The following is a 16,265-nucleotide window of genomic DNA, read 5'->3' as shown; positions in this document are numbered from 1 at the left end:
GTCATACGCTGCTTTACTTTTTTTGGGAGGCTGTTACTTCATTTTCCACTCCCTACAGCAAACATTTCAAACCACCCGATGATTTACTGGTTTTCCAGTTTGGCCAAAACACTCTCTGGCTCTCTCACATGGCTGCCTGCAACACTGTGCCATAGCTCAGAAACATGACAGGCAGCCTCTGCTAACAGTCACAAATTCTGCACATCATAGTGAAGGGCGAATGGCCACTTGTGTGGCGATGTTAAAGGTATGAATCACAGGCTGTGTGAGGGCTTGTATACGGACGGAATGTAGATGACCTCCCATGCTTTCTTTATTTAACACCTCTTACACTTATCAACTGACTACATTCTGTTCTGTAGACCATAGCCCACCCCCCGCTCTCTCCCGTTATGAAGACGGGAAAAGTCATTAAGCACAAATGGGGAGGAGTGAGCAGCTCGTCATTTGCTTTTGCTTGAGAGGCAAAGCTCAGAACCATAGACAGAGAGAGAGAGAGCCAACAGAGGTCTGTGCAAGGGTATGGGAATATCAGCAACACTTTCACGATGTGGGATACAACAATGGCATACCACTATTTGGGGGAACGCTGGCAAACATAATTTGGAAGTCTGTGTTTTTTGAGAGACCGTCAAGTATAATCTCCAGTTTTGTGGGGGTCACAACAGAATTGGCTGATGCATGGACCGGTAGCTTGACATTGGAATTGCCTTTCAGGGTTTCAATCAAGTCGTAAGTTATTCACTCATATAGTGTGATATTTCATGTTTTATTCTTGTTTTTTTTCTATAAAATAGCAACAGACTTGACAGCTTATATTGCTAAGTAATCATGAAAGATAAGGAATGGACTTTCCTGGACTTTCTTCCATGAGCCCCTCACTCCTCCCTCACCTCTGTGGCTAAATCAGAGGTGAGTGAGGGGCAGCATCAGGTTGAGGACAGGGTGTTCATGATGGGGAACGTCATGCGTGGCGCTGTGGCCTTCATTCCCTCCGAGCGCTGCCAGCGTTTCCTGGTGGGCGACCTAAAGGAGATGCCTCTTGATCGGACACTAGACCTGAGCAATTTCCAGCTGCGTCGGCTTCCTATGGCTGCCTGCCTGTTCAATGAGCTGGTCAAGCTCTACCTGAGTGGCAACAACCTGAACACCCTACCTGCAGACCTGCAGGACCTGAGGAAGCTGCAGCTCCTAGCTTTAGACTTTAACAGTTTCGAAGAGCTGCCTGCGGCGGTGTGTCAGCTACCCCAGCTTAACATCCTGTATCTGGGCAACAACAAGCTCTGGAGCCTCCCCCGGGAGCTGTGTGAGTTGAAAGAACTTAATACGCTTTGGTTGGAGACAAACCGCTTCATTGAGTTCCCTAATGTGGTCTGCGACCTCTCCAACCTCAAGACCCTCCATCTGGGGTACAACCAGATAAGCAAACTGCCCATGGAGCTCAGTGGGCTGAAGGAGCTGAGGAGTATCTGGCTAGCCGGGAACCAGCTGTTTGAGTTCCCGCCAGTGTTGCTTGCCATGCACTTTCTGACTGTGATTGATGTGGACAGCAACAACATCTGCCGTTTTCCCGGTCTCTCCCACTTGCAGGGGTTAAAACTGGTAATCTACGACCACAACCCCTGTGTGAACGCACCTGTGGTCGGGGAGGGGGTCAGGAGGGTTGGACGCTGGGCGGACAGCTCAGATGATGAAGAGGATGGTGACGATGGGTCGAAAGTGTGTGAGACGCTGACTGAGGTGAAGGAACTTGCCACAAAGCTTGCCTCAGAGGGAGAATTGGACACACTACTTGAAAAGGGACGTGGAAGAATCTGACCTTCAGCCGTGGATAGGCTGGAGAACAGGATGCCAGTCAAGTGGAGCACTTACTGGAGAGCGGCCATTTGTCTCGGCATGTTACACAATCAGACAGGCCTGATGGTGTTGGCTTCCAAATATGGTAAAGCCAATAATATGGACCTAAACACAGATGACAAATAATAAGCTATTACAATTGGTTTTCCATCATGATGAAACATGGACCTCATGAAAAGCTCCAGGAGAAATCTCACATGAAGTTCTCTATTACATAACTGTCTGCAGACTTGAATGAAATTGTGGCTAGTTTTTAGTTAATTTAACAGGTGATTATCCAATTTAAATAATTTATGGAGACATGAAGAAATTCTACCAGGTGTCCCTATTCATGAACTTTTGCTGGGGGCAGTATACTGTTTGTATAGCATTGAGTACAGAGCAAATTCTCCTGTGTTAAATCAATACTGACTGTGTAAATTTAACACTGGCCATGGCTACACAGGTCCACACTTTTGAGTGTTAAATGAACACTGTGCTTAGTGCTGACACTATTACACTTTGTCAGTGTTAAGGAATTAAAACTTTCAGTGTTGTGCAATAACACCTTATATTGTATTTTTACCCATTGCACCAAGAGGTCAGTATCTCTTGACAAGGTCACACAGTTGGGTTAAGGACATTACAATAATGTTTCAAGTCTTTATTGTAACATGCTCTTATGTAAGAGTTTATAAAAACTTCAGAACTGGAAGCAGACATGCTCAAATGTTTATTAACATAACTATAGACCACTTAAACTAGTACAACGCTTCCACTCACAAGTGGCCAAAAATACCTAATTGAAAGCCACGTCCCAATAAACCACACCTCAAATATAATTTCCCAGTGTGCCTTGCCTTTTCGAGTAAATTGTATCCTTAACGCCCATGACTGTATTAGTTAGTGACAGAGGCATCGTTGTTAAATTAATTCCTTTTCAGTCCTGTGGACTTCAAGTGGGTTCCTACTGTAGGCAAATGTTATCATTAAAATTAAACTGTTTATGACAATACATTACATATATCATAAAGACCTTACTTTGACGGCCAAGTTTTACCCTAACACAGAGGTGTTAGGAACCTCCTGGTTTACAAGCCACATCAGGCCTGCAAGTCATATTATGCTGGTTTGCTAAATTATGTGTAATTTCTATTGGAATCCAGCCAGAGTTAGGACAGCCAACAATTAAACATTTTTATTCACCCGCATCCTGCGTTAATAATGATTATCAGGGTTAGGAACATTGATAAAAGAGACTACCTGAACCATTTAAACTGGAACAATGGGCGCAATAAATCTACATTGAACAAAAATATAAACGCAACATGCAACAATTTCAAAGATTTTACTGAGTTACAGTTCATATAAGGAAATAATTCAATTGAAATCATTGAATTTGGCCCTAATCTATGGATTTCACATGACTGGGTGTACAGATATGCATCTGTTGGTCATAGATACTGTAAAAAAAAAAGGTAGGGGCATGGATCAGAAAACCCGTCAGTATCTGGTGTGACTACCATTTGCCTCATGCAGTGACATCTCCTTCGCATAGAGTTGATCAGGCTGGAATGTTGTTCCAAACCTCTCTAATGGCTGTGCAAAGTTGCTGGATATTGGCGGGAACTGGAACACGCTGCAGTACACGTCAATCCACAGCATCCCAAACATGCTCAATGAGTGACATGTCTGGTGACTATGCAGGCCATGGAAGAACTGGGACATTTTCAGCTTTCAGGAAAAGTGTACAGATCCTTGCGACATGGGGCCGTGCATTATCATGCTGAAACATGAGGTGATGGCGGCGGATGAATGGCACGATAATGGGCCTCAGGATCTTGTTACGGTATCCCTGTGCATTCAAATTGCCATCAACAAAATGCAATTGTGTTCATTGTCTGTAGCTTATGCCTGCCCATACCATAACCCCACCGCCACCATGGAGCACTGTGTTCACAACATTGACATTAGCAAACCGCACACCCACAGGACGCCATACCTGCTGTCTGCCATCTGCCTGGTACAGTTCATGGATTCATCCATGAAGAGCACACTGCTCCAGTGTGTCAGTGGCCATCGAAAATGAGCATTTGCCCACTGAAGTCAGTTAAGATTCCGAACTGCAGTCAGGTCAAGACTCTGGTGACTACAACGAGCACGCAGATGAGCTTCCCTGAGACAGTTTCTGACAGTTTGTGATGAAATTCTTCTGTTGTTCAAACCCACTGTTTCATCAGCTGTCCAGGTGGCTGGTCTCAGATGATCCCGCAGGTGACAAAGCCAGGTGTTAAGGTCATGGGCTGGCGTGGTTATACATGGTCTGTGGTTGTGAAGCCAATTCGACATACTGCCAAATTCTCTAAAACAACGTTGAGAAATCAACATTCAATTCTCTGGCAACAGCTCTGGTGGACATTCTTGCAGTCAGCCTGCTAATTGCAACTGTGCAAAACTTGAACGATCTGGGGCAATGTGTCGTGTGACAAAACTGCACATTTTAGAGTAGACTTTTATTGTCACCAGCACAAGGTACACCTCTGTAAAAATCATGCTGTTTAATCAGCTTCTTGATATGCCACCCCGGTCAGGTGGATGGATTCATTTAGATTTTTTAAATGTTATTTATCTTTATGTAGCATAAGATGAATCAATCAACGTACATGCAAAAACACAGATATTAAAAACAATTGTGAGAAAATCTAACTGCAGTAGAGTAAGCATGCAAATATTATAATGATGGGCATGGTTTTGATGGGAATGTTTTACTCTCCACAGAGTAAAACTGACACAATCACACTCTCATATTCAACACTTTTTATTAACACCACCACCGGGGGTTCTTTTACACCAATGAGTGTTAAATTCACTCTTAGAAAGTTAAATGAACTCCTGAATCAACACTAGAAATGTTACACTGAAAAATCAACACTTGGTAACACTGGTCAATTTGCTGTGTAGATATTATTTTCATGAAAGGATTGTATACAGATATTGTCGTCATAGGCTCTTACAGAGCAGTGTTGAGACACTTCTTAGTTATCAGAATTTACATAGACCTACTTCATTTTCCAAATTTCTTGAGAATATGAAATACTGTCTCAACCTGCCAAGCCTTATTTCGGTGAGGTGATTAACATCTTTGATATATGGTTAAAGTCAAGCTACATCTTTCATCCAGAATGATGCATAATTTAGGTTATATGACAAGTAGGGCCGTAGATTTGATTTAAAGGTGTATAATGGGTTTTTAATATTATCACAGGAGCTTCTTACCTACAATAAAAACACAGCTGTATCAGACTAGCTAATGACATGACACACAGGTTAAATATTGTGCTACCTGAGAGAACACTATAAACCCCAATGTGCTGTCGTTACTCAAAACATTGGAGGAAACCTCTTGCACTTAATATATCTCAGTACAGTTACTTAAAGTGATTTTGTAGTCGTTACTCAAACCAATAGAGTCACTGTGACCCTGTAGGCGGTCCAGATTTGGAGTTTTATCAGCTTGAACATTTTGAGTAATGTCCCCCACTAAGGCCATATTCCAACTACGAGATATGAAATGAGTCTGAGAAGCTGAGGCGAAAGAGCCCACTGTGCACAGATGTCAATTCAACATCAATTCCACTTTGGTTCAATGTAATTTTGTTGAAATTACGTGGAAACAACATTGATTCAACCAGTGTGTTCCCAGTGGGAGATTTCTACTTTTCAATTCACATTACATCCTTGCCTTACCTTTCGTTGTGGCTGGCAATGCAACATTCTTGGTCACAGTACCCACTATAGCCAGTAAACACAATTATTCAACAATGACAGAAACCTTTCTTCTAAAACACATTACACTATTCAATAATGCAAAAATGTTCAAGCATGTGGAGACACATTTGTGTTTGTTTTCTGGTCTGTAGGCTACACATGACATTTTAGCTTCAAGACAAAAGCACAGAGTTGCTAACAGAATGTCTTCAAGTAACATTAGTTTATCAAAAATTAACAATTAACCTTCTCATACGAATATAAAAGTACACTGGGTCTATCTGAGGTTAACACAGGCTTAGGAGATCGTATCTGTTTTGTTCTATGAGATAATAGCAGTCAGTTAACCCTACAAAACAACTATACATTTTCCCATTGGTGAAAAATATATCTTCTAACCTTCAATTCAGCACCTGGGGCCTGTTGCACAAAACTAGGATAAGGGATTAAGCCAGGATATCTTGGTGATCCTGGCTCAATTGATCCGTAATCCGGTTGCACTAAAGATGGATAGGGGGCAGGAGGATATGTTATGGTATAAATTACCATGGAGATTTATTCTGTGGAGCTAGCCTGCTCCAGACCAGGCTAAATTCCAGGATCTATTTAATCTCATCCCTAATGTCAGTCAGCAGTCACCACAAATGGAAACCAATAGTTATTTCACTGCTCACTATACATTGTTATCACATATAACTAGACCCACTGTTATTTAAACGTTTGTGATCATTAATTTCAATGATTTTGGATAAAAAATGATTTTTAGATGATGTTGCTATCATTAGATAATTTAGTTTCCCATAGACTATAAGGCTATATATAAAATGATAGAATATTAGGGCCACAGAGGGAAAAAAACACAAGTCATAATATTGTAACCAGTTGTTTTAAAGGAGGACAGTTGTTAAAATGACAGATGTGGGGCATTTCGTGAAATTGTACTTCAGTATGGTTTCATAAACAAAGACATGCTGATGTGCCAGAATATTAAGTATCACATTGTCATAAGTATCAAAACTGTAAAAACAATATGTAGCTTTTCTGCAGAAAGAACCAGCCTCATAAATTTATGACTTTATCCTTTTCTTCAGTGTGGCCCTAGTACGCTGTCATATAAACAAATACACATTCCATATGAATATAAAAACACAATGTGTAACATTATGTTCCTTTATTGAATAAGGACAAAACAAAGCAGGTAAACCATCAGCTCCTTTCGAAACTGAAGTCACAGTGACTCTACAAGATGGAAAGCACAGAATCAAGCATATTATACAAAATGATACATACACATTCAAAGGTCTGTATATAACACACCCTGCATGTCTGCATAAAATAAATGCAGGACAAATCCATACACATCAACTGAACAGACAAATGAATGGATGCAGTAGCCTCCCTGCAGCCTTGTATTACACACAGTATACCGCACAAACATCATAAGAGGCCAAATCGTCAAAAACGAACCCAAAAAAAAACAAATTCCTCTGCCACTGCAGGACATATTTAACCAAAATTGAAAGCACACATACTAACTAAAATAATTCAACACATATTGGTCCCTCAGCAGCCGACCACTGTTCATCAGGGAAGATTGCCGGATTGTCCCAGTCCATGGCTGGTGGCACTCTGATAGGACAGCACAAGCCACAGTAATATCACATGCCCTAACAGGGCTGACCCTTAATTTGTGAAGGCAGTGAAAGCGTGCCTTCAGGAGGCCAAAGGTCATTTCAACTCTGGCCCTGGTCCTGGCATGGGCATGGTTGTAGGCCTGCTGTGCTTCCTGGGGTCTGTGAAAGGTGTCAGGAGAAAAGGCTGGCAGCCATACCCCTGTCTCCCAGCAACACACCAGAGAATTCACCTGTCAACACAAAATCTCATCATTACTACCTCATAAACACAGTGATATTCTTGACACAGCCATGATGGTTATAAATAGGGGTTGTGTGGCTTACCTTGTGATAGGCACTGATAGATTTCAGAGGCCCGAAAGATTCTGGAGTCATGGACTGAGCCAGGCCATTTTGCCACAACATTGCTGATCACACAGTCAGCATTGCAGACCATCTGAAATCATAAGATGAGGAATATTACACCAATCAATGCACATCACTGGCAATGCAGAGTGTTCGTCAATGGACAATATCAAAAAGTTATGTTCACCTGAACATTAATGCTGTGAAAGGATTTCCTATTCACAAAATCGGCCTCATGGGCACCTGAGGGGCTTTTATCCTTGTGTGTGCAGTCCAGCACCAATGACATGGGGAAACCTGTCACACAAAGTAATGAGTATCCTACTATGTGTTAACAGTTGTCCTGTAATTTGTAGATCCTCTTACCTGCAATCCTATAGAACTCCTCTTTGATGTCACAGAGTCTTCAGGAAGGAGATGAAGACATCTGCTAATGCTTTGATAGCCAGACACACACTTGGCCTTGTTCAAAAAAAGCGCAAGGCCACACAAACCATTTGCTCCACACTCAGTGCAAATGTGCAGTGCGGTGCTTAATCCTGGGACCCAGTAGTCTGCATAGATACCTGATGCCATCTGCAGAAAACCTGTGAACATCTTTCATATAGATGGTCATCAGGGAAGGCCAGTGGAATCAACCGGTCCCTGAAGACCCTTTCTCGCCTGAATTCTTCATCCACCAACATATGGGCATGCCATTGTCAGAGCAGAAAGGAACACACAATTTTGGGCCTTCATATAGGCTAGTGGCCACACCTGGTGCTGGGGGTGGGCAAAGAGGGCGATGCCTTATTGACTTGGTTGTACTGATTGCTGGGAAAATAAAAAAACCTTAGAAAGATGCCACCGTCCTGTGTGCTCACAATAAGAGCTCATATGTCATGGCTCACTTGACTTTACGAGAATATACCTAATTTTTATTTTGAGCTGTGTCATCTTCTTGGAGCTGGGGGAGGAAAGAAAAATAATGATTAATACATTTGTGTTACAGTTAGCATACAGTGTACATTGAAGGCATATCTCACCTCCCTCTCAAGTTTTTTATTTCAAGGTCCAGTTTCCTAATTGTCCTCTTTTTTATTTCGGACTCCAGTGCAAGATTTTCCATCTTTTTCTTCTTGTACTGAATGTCTATGTCTGCCAGTTCTATTTGGCGCCGGAGGTGGTTGCCATACAACTTTCTGATAGCTTGTGAGCTCTGTGAACACAATACAATTAGCGCAGCTGGAATTTGGCAGGATGTGGTGTCCTTTTTATTAATACGCACTATGTTGCCAGGCTGGTTTTCCCACTGTATAGCATCTGGGTCCTGTAAAAGAAATTAGATTTTTTGATTTTGATGAAGACTCCTCACCATTGTAGAGTAAATAGTACTTTCACAGTCTTAACATGATACCTCATGCCTTCTGGAATCCAGAGAGATGGTCTCCTCCTCATCATCGTCTCCATCATGTGCTGTTGCTGCTGCACTGGGGCCTTCACCCTATCACATTTAATCGGATTCATATTGAAGCAAGTAGACAAGACATGCCAGGCCTACAGTATGCCTTTGATGGAGTACTCACTGGATCAGCATCGTCTGGTGCTTGTGCTGGTGGGCTCTAACAGGAACACAGTGCTGCCAGGCACTGCAAGTCAGACAGTCCAAATTGATTCAATATGAATGTGGTTGTATCCATGTAGAGATGGAAGGACATACCTTGAATGAAGCGGGTGGCATCTTGCATCTTGGGAGGAACCTATGCTCGTCTCTTTCCCCCCAGGGATCCCCTCTAAGACGGGCCTGCCTTTATTTAGCTCCAAGGCCATGTCCTCTGCTGGGGTAAGGTCAGCCTTTGGTGACCCACCACCCGTGCCTTGTCTGTGGGTATTCTTTTTCACTGCTAAAACAGTACAGACAATGTGTGAGCAGGCACCTTCTGGGTACAATATATGCTTGTGCTTTGTTAAATATTAGTCAGGGACCATACCATTCTGCAGAATGTTCTTGTATTTGATTTTGACCTGCTGCCATGTCCGTTTTGGCCCGTTCATGTTTAATCTACACACACACACACACACACACACACACATTTAATGGAGTCACACTGCAAAAAATTACTTGGTATTTTTGTCTTGTTTTCAGTAAAAATATCAAAAAATGTATCATAGCTTTATACAGTGTGATGGAGTTACTTTACACAATTTCACTCATATCTGCAGTGCATTTCAATTAAACATTTTACCGTTTCATAATTACAGTACAACTGCATTTTTGGAGATGTGAATTAAATATTTGAATTGTAATTGTGATGTTTCAGCGGAGCGGTGAGTGTGTAATTGTGCACTACTTACGCATTCAGGCGGTCTGCAATACTTTGCCACGCTTTTTCTCTTTGCTTTATCACTGTGGCGGTGTTGCCTTTCTTCTTAATTATATCTTTTACCTCCTCGTATGCCTCCATGAGGATTTGTGCTTCCGACGGGGAAAAGTACGCGGCTCTAGTTGCCATGGTAAATCAGTTAATCTGTGATCTGTGGCGGGGTCTATTTGAGTGAGCCGTGAGCGCGCACCTATCCAGGATTGGTTTCACCTGGTTTAATGAATCCGTGTCTGCTCATCCTGGCTTGGTCTTTGTGCAACCAATTAAGCCTGGACGCACATGTTTTGGCTTCATTGAGCTCAGCTGAGTCATTTATCCCGGATGTCTTAATTCTACTTTTGTGCAACAGGCCCCTGGAATGCACGTGATGTCAACGTCTGGAATCAACATAATTTCGCTTACTAGGATGTTTGACTTATTAGCTATGGATTTGGAGTTTCTGTATCCCAATTTGCCAAGGCAAAAAATTATGGAACGCCGTTTGGACACTATTTGACATATCAAATAAGCTTGTTGACCAATCAGGACCTGAATATGACTTCACATCACAATAATTTAACACGTTCATACATTTTTTACGTAACTGTTACACATTGATTACACCATCACTCGTATTTCTTACGTCACAACGATTCATCGATACGTATCGATGCTGGTAAAGTTGTCTCGCGCATCTACAGTGCTGGTCATAAAAAAGCTAGCAAGCTCAGGGATGCCAACAATGTTCTTCTCCAAAAACAGAAAAATTACAATCTGTTTCAGTAGCTATAGTTAGCTAGCTAGCTAGGTGTCATCATCTAAAATAACCCTCATTCAAAATAAAAGTATGGAATTGACAGTGATGCAAATGAATACAAACAGCAGAATTATACCATAATTGAACAGATCAAGCTAAACGAGGCTGGAATGTTGCTATATAAAATGTTAAAAAGACAATAATTTGTTAATTTGACAAAAATCTGTTGAAATCACACTGGATGTATAATACTCCAGAATTGCATTGGGGGCATACCTATTTAACTGTTCAGCCTTACCTATGGATTGTGGATCAATGACATGGGGTATCAGTCTACTCAGTGACACCCAGAGAACATTAGCGTTGTAGCTCTTATTGCGTGACTTGAGCCACATTTATTGTCAACCTATGTATTGAACACTAGTTCAGAGGAAAAACAATAGTGCGTGAATGAATGATTTGGAGTCTGATAACTCTGAGGAGGACGCTGGGAAAAAATATATTGGGTAATGAGTAGACTGATACCCCATTTCATTTATCCCCAATCCTTAGGTAAAGCTGTACAGTGCAATATGAATGTCAATACAGACAATAGGCTGACTGGGGAGATGATTTCACAGTCACAGGCCCGCGATAAGAGCTACAACGCTCATATTTGCGTAAACCCTTCACAGTTGTGTTCTGTGGGTGTCACATAGTAGATTGATAACCCAATTTCACTGCTTCACATTCCATCCTTGTTTAACATTATCTAGTCTAAATATGGCATCATTCCACCAATTGCATCACTTTCAAATATGTACTTTTATATTGAAGGCTAAATATATTCCACTTTTGTGCCTAATCCTTATTGTGGCTAGCTTCACAACACATAACCCAGTCGAGCGTCACTAGCCAGATGAAGCTAGCTATCTGCTTATAACGTTAGCTTTGGGCAACAGGGTTAAGTAGCTGGCTAGCTATTTATTTTCATGAACTGGGGCCTGTTGCACAAAAGTAGAATTAAGACATCCGGGATAAATGACTCAGCTGAGCTCAATGAAGCCAAAACATGTGCGTCCAGGCTTAATTGGTTGCACAAAGACCAAGCCAGGATGAGCAGACACGGATTCATTAAGCCAGGTGAAACCAATCCTGGATAGGTGCGCGCTCACGGCTCACTCAAATAGACCCCGCCACAGATCACAGATTAACTGATTTACCATGGCAACTAGAGCCGCGTACTTTTCCCCGTCGGAAGCACAAATCCTCATGGAGGCATACGAGGAGGTAAAAGATATAATTAAGAAGAAAGGCAACACCGCCACAGTGATAAAGCAAAGAGAAAAAGCGTGGCAAAGTATTGCAGACCGCCTGAATGCGTAAGTAGTGCACAATTACACACTCACCGCTCCGCTGAAACATCACAGTTACAATTCAAATATTTAATTCACATCTCCAAAAATGCAGTTGTACTGTAATTATGAGACGGTTAAATTTTTAATTGAAATGCACTGCAGATATGAGTGAAATTGTGTAAAGTAACTCCATCACACTGTATAAAGCTATGATAAATTTTTTGATATTTTTACTGAAAACAAGACAAAAATACCAAGTAATTTTTTGCAGTGTGACTCCATTAAATGTGTGTGTGTGTGTGTGTGTGTGTGTGTGTGTGTGTGTGTGTGTGTGTGTGTGTGTGTAGATTAAACATAAACGGACATGGCAGCAGGTCAAAATCAAATACAAGAACATTCTGCAGAATGGTATGGTCCCTGACTAATATTTAACAAAGCACAAGCATATATTGTACCCAGAAGGTGCCTGCTCACACATTGTCTGTACTGTTTTAGCAGTGAAAAAGAATACCCACAGACAAGGCACGGGTGGTGGGTCACCAAAGGCTGACCTTACCCCAGCAGAGGACATGGCCTTGGAGCTAAATGAAGGCAGGCCCGTCTTAGAGGGGATCCCTGGGGGGAAAGAGACGAGCATAGGTTCCTCCCAAGATGCCACCCGCTTCATTCAAGGTATGTCCTTCCATCTCTACATTGGATACAACCACATTCATATTGAATCAATTTGGACTGTCTGACTTTGGTTTACCTATTGCCTTGCAGTGCCTGGCAGCACTGTGTTCCTGTTAGAGCCACCAGCACAAGCACCAGACGATGCTGATCCAGTGAGTACTCCATCAAAGGCATACTGTAGGCCTGGCATGTCTTGTCTACTAGCTTCAATATGAATCCGATTAAATGTGATAGGGTGAAGGCCCCAGTGCAGCAGCAACAGCACATGATGGAGACGATGATGAGGAGGAGACCATCTCTCTGGATTCCAGAAGGCATGAGGTATCATGTTAAGACTGTGAAAGTACTATTTACTCTACAATGGTGAGGAGTCTTCATCAAAATCAAAAAATCTAATTTCTTTTACAGGACCCAGATGCTATACAGTGGGAAAACCAGCCTGGCAACAGTGCGTATTAATAAAAGGACACCACATCCTGCCAAATTCTAGCTGCGCTAATTGTATTGTGTTCACAGAGCTCACAAGCTATCAGAAAGTTGTATGGCAACCACCTCCGGCGCCAAATAGAACTGGCAGACATAGACATTCAGTACAAGAAGAAAAAGATGGAAAATCTTGCACTGGAGTCCGAAATAAAAAAGAGGACAATTAGGAAACTGGACCTTGAAATAAAAAAACTTGAGAGGGAGGTGAGATATGCCTTCAATGTACACTGTATGCTAACTGTAACACAAATGTATTAATCATTATTTTTCTTTCCTCCCCCAGCTCCAAGAAGATGACACAGCTCAAAATAAAAATTAGGTATATTCTCGTAAAGTCAAGTGAGCCATGACATATGAGCTCTTATTGTGAGCACACAGGACGGTGGCATCTTTCTAAGGTTTTTTTATTTTCCCAGCAATCAGTACAACCAAGTCATCGTTATAAGGCATCGCCCTCTTTTGCCCACCCCCAGCACCAGGTGTGGCCACTAGCCTATATGAAGGCCCAAAATTGTGTGTTCCTTTCTGCTCTGACAATGGCATGCCCATTCGTGCGAGATGTGGTGGATGAAGAAGCACTTGTGCTGAGGAGAGCCTTCAGGCGAGAAAGGGTCTTCAGGGACCGGTTGGACCCACTGGCCTTCCCTGATGACCATCTATATGAAAGATACAGGTTTTCTGCAGATGGCATCAGGTATCTATGCAGACTACTGGGTCCCAGGATTAAGCACCGCACTGCACGGAGCCATGCACTGAGTGTGGAGCAAATGGTTTGTGTGGCCTTGCGCTTTTTTTGCTAGTGGAGCCTTCCTGTACTCAGTGGGGGATGCAGAACAGCTGAACAAGGCCACAATTTGCCGCACAATAAGGAGTGTGTGTCTGGCTATCAAAGCATTAGCAGATGTCTTCATCTCCTTCCCTGGCCACAGAAGACTCTGTGACATCAAAGAGGAGTTCTATAGGATTGCAGGTAAGAGGATCTACAAATTACAGGACAACTGTTAACACATAGTAGGATACTCATTACTTTGTGTGACAGGTTTCCCCAATGTCATTGGTGCAGTGGACTGCACACACATAAGGATAAAAGCCCCCTCAGGTGCCCATGAGGCCGATTTTGTGAATAGGAAATCCTTTCACAGCATTAATGTTCAGGTGAACATAACTTTTTGATATTGTCCATTGACGAACACTCTGCATTGCCAGTGATGTGCATTGATTGGTGTAATATTCCTCATCTTATGATTTCAGATGGTCTGCAATGCTGACTGTGTGATCAGCAATGTTGTGGCAAAATGGCCTGGCTCAGTCCATGACTCCAGAATCTTTCGGGCCTCTGAAATCTATCACAAGGTAAGCCACACAACCCCTATTTATAACCATCATGGCTGTGTCAAGAATATCACTGTGTTTATGAGGTAGTAATGATGAGATTTTGTGTTGACAGGTGAATTCTCTGGTGTGTTGCTGGGAGACAGGGGGTATGGCTGCCAGCCTTTTCTCCTGACACCTTTCACAGACCCCCAGGAAGCACAGCAGGCCTACAACCATGCCCATGCCAGGACCAGGGCCAGAGTTGAAATGACCTTTGGCCTCCTGAAGGCACGCTTTCACTGCCTTCACAAATTAAGGGTCAGCCCTGTTAGGGCATGTGATATTACTGTGGCTTGTGCTGTCCTCCACAATGTGGCCTGCCTGAGGAAGGAGAGGGCCCCAGAGTGCCACCAGCCATGGACTGGGACAATCCGGCAATCTTCCCTGATGACGACAGTGGTCGGCTGCTGAGGGACCAATATGTGTTGAATTATTTTAGTTAGTATGTGTGCTTTCAATTTTGGTTAAATATGTCCTGCGGTGGCAGAGGAATTTGGGTTTTTTGGGTTCGTTTTTGACGAATTTGGCCTCTTATGATGTTTGTGCGGTATACTGTGTGTAATACAAGGCTGCAGGAGGCTACTGCATCCATTCATTTGTCTGTTCAGTTGATGTGTATGGATTTGTCCTGCATTTATTTTAGTGTGCAGACATGCAGGGTGTGTTATATACAGACCTTTGAATGTGTATGTATCATTTTGTATAATATGCTTGGATTCTGTGCTTTCCATCTTGTAGAGTCACTGTGACTTCAGTTTCGAAAGGAGCTGATGGTTTACCTGCTTTGTTTTGTCCTTATTCAATAAAGGAACATAATGTTACACATTGTGTTTTTATATTCATATGGAATGTGTATTTGTTTATATGACAGAGTACTAGGGCCACACTGAAGAAAAAGGATAAAGTCATAAATTTATGAGGCTGGTTCTTTCTGCAGAAAAGCTACATATTGTTTTTACAGTTTTGATACTTATGACAATGTGATACTTAATATTCTGGCACATCAGCATGTCTTTGTTTATGAAACCATACTGAAGTACAATTTCACGAAATGCCCCACATCTGTCATTTTAACAACTGTCCTCCTTTAAAACAACTGGTTACAATATTATGACTTGTTTTTTTCCCCTCTGTGGCCCTAATATTCTATCATTTTATATATAGCCTTAGTCTATGGGAAACTGTAAATTATCTAATGATAGCAACATCTAAAAATCATTTTTTATCCAAAATCATTGAAATTAATGATCACAAACGTTTAAATAATAACAGTGGGTCTAGTTATATGTGATAACAATGTATAGTGAGCAGTGAAATAACTATTGGTTTCCATTTGTGGTGACTGCTGACTGACATTAGGGATGAGATTAAATAGATCCTGGAATTTAGCCTGGTCTGGAGCAGGCTAGCTCCACAGAATAAATCTCCATGGTAATTTATACCATAACATATCCTCCTGCCCCCTATCCATCTTTAGTGCAACTGGATTACGGATCAATTGAGCCAGGATCACCAAGATATCCTGGCTTAATCCCTTATCCTAGTTTTGTGCAACAGGCCCCTGAAGTTCAATTTCAATAGGCGAACAACAAGTGGCAACCTATCTAGTACTTACTCACAAGGATTCCTAAATCATTGCTAAGAATAATGAAAATGACTGGAGTTTCTAATTGTCATTGTTTTCAGGCTGGTTGTATTGGTGCTAGCTAGGTAC

At 42.0% G+C, this 16,265-nt stretch overlaps 1 protein-coding gene and 2 long non-coding RNA genes across 3 annotated transcripts; 1 reads left to right on the top strand and 2 right to left on the bottom strand.

Moving 5' to 3' along the window:
* Positions 1 to 435: 435 nt before the first annotated feature.
* LOC115134786 (leucine-rich repeat-containing protein 10-like) lies at positions 436 to 4,669 on the top strand. Its single transcript, XM_029668983.2, has one exon. The coding sequence runs from the start codon at positions 952 to 954 to the stop codon at positions 1,816 to 1,818; it is 867 nt and encodes a 288-aa protein (XP_029524843.1). The 5' UTR covers positions 436 to 951; the 3' UTR covers positions 1,819 to 4,669.
* Positions 4,670 to 7,244: 2,575 nt separating this feature from the next.
* On the bottom strand, positions 7,245 to 7,992 carry LOC135573298 (uncharacterized). Its single transcript, XR_010464645.1, has 3 exons — positions 7,950 to 7,992; positions 7,563 to 7,674; positions 7,245 to 7,468 (listed from the first exon to the last, which is right to left on the bottom strand). It is a non-coding gene; the product is annotated as an uncharacterized LOC135573298 (long non-coding RNA).
* A 407-nt stretch (positions 7,993 to 8,399) lies between these two features.
* Positions 8,400 to 9,308, bottom strand: LOC135573409 (uncharacterized). Its single transcript, XR_010464731.1, has 6 exons — positions 9,283 to 9,308; positions 9,149 to 9,211; positions 8,980 to 9,066; positions 8,851 to 8,892; positions 8,609 to 8,781; positions 8,400 to 8,529 (listed from the first exon to the last, which is right to left on the bottom strand). It is a non-coding gene; the product is annotated as an uncharacterized LOC135573409 (long non-coding RNA).
* Between the last annotated feature and the right edge of the window lie 6,957 nt (positions 9,309 to 16,265).

This window comes from Oncorhynchus nerka, linkage group LG9a (assembly GCF_034236695.1).
Source record: "Oncorhynchus nerka isolate Pitt River linkage group LG9a, Oner_Uvic_2.0, whole genome shotgun sequence".
Lineage (NCBI taxonomy): Eukaryota > Metazoa > Chordata > Actinopteri > Salmoniformes > Salmonidae > Oncorhynchus > Oncorhynchus nerka.
The sequence above is the reverse complement of the archived record's forward strand: the minus strand, read 5'-3'. Positions and strand labels throughout refer to the sequence as shown.

Coding starts and splice junctions, on each gene's coding strand:
- LOC115134786 (XM_029668983.2), top strand. CDS start 952: ATGATGGGGAACGTCATGCGTGGCGCTGTGGCCTTCATTCCCTCCGAG.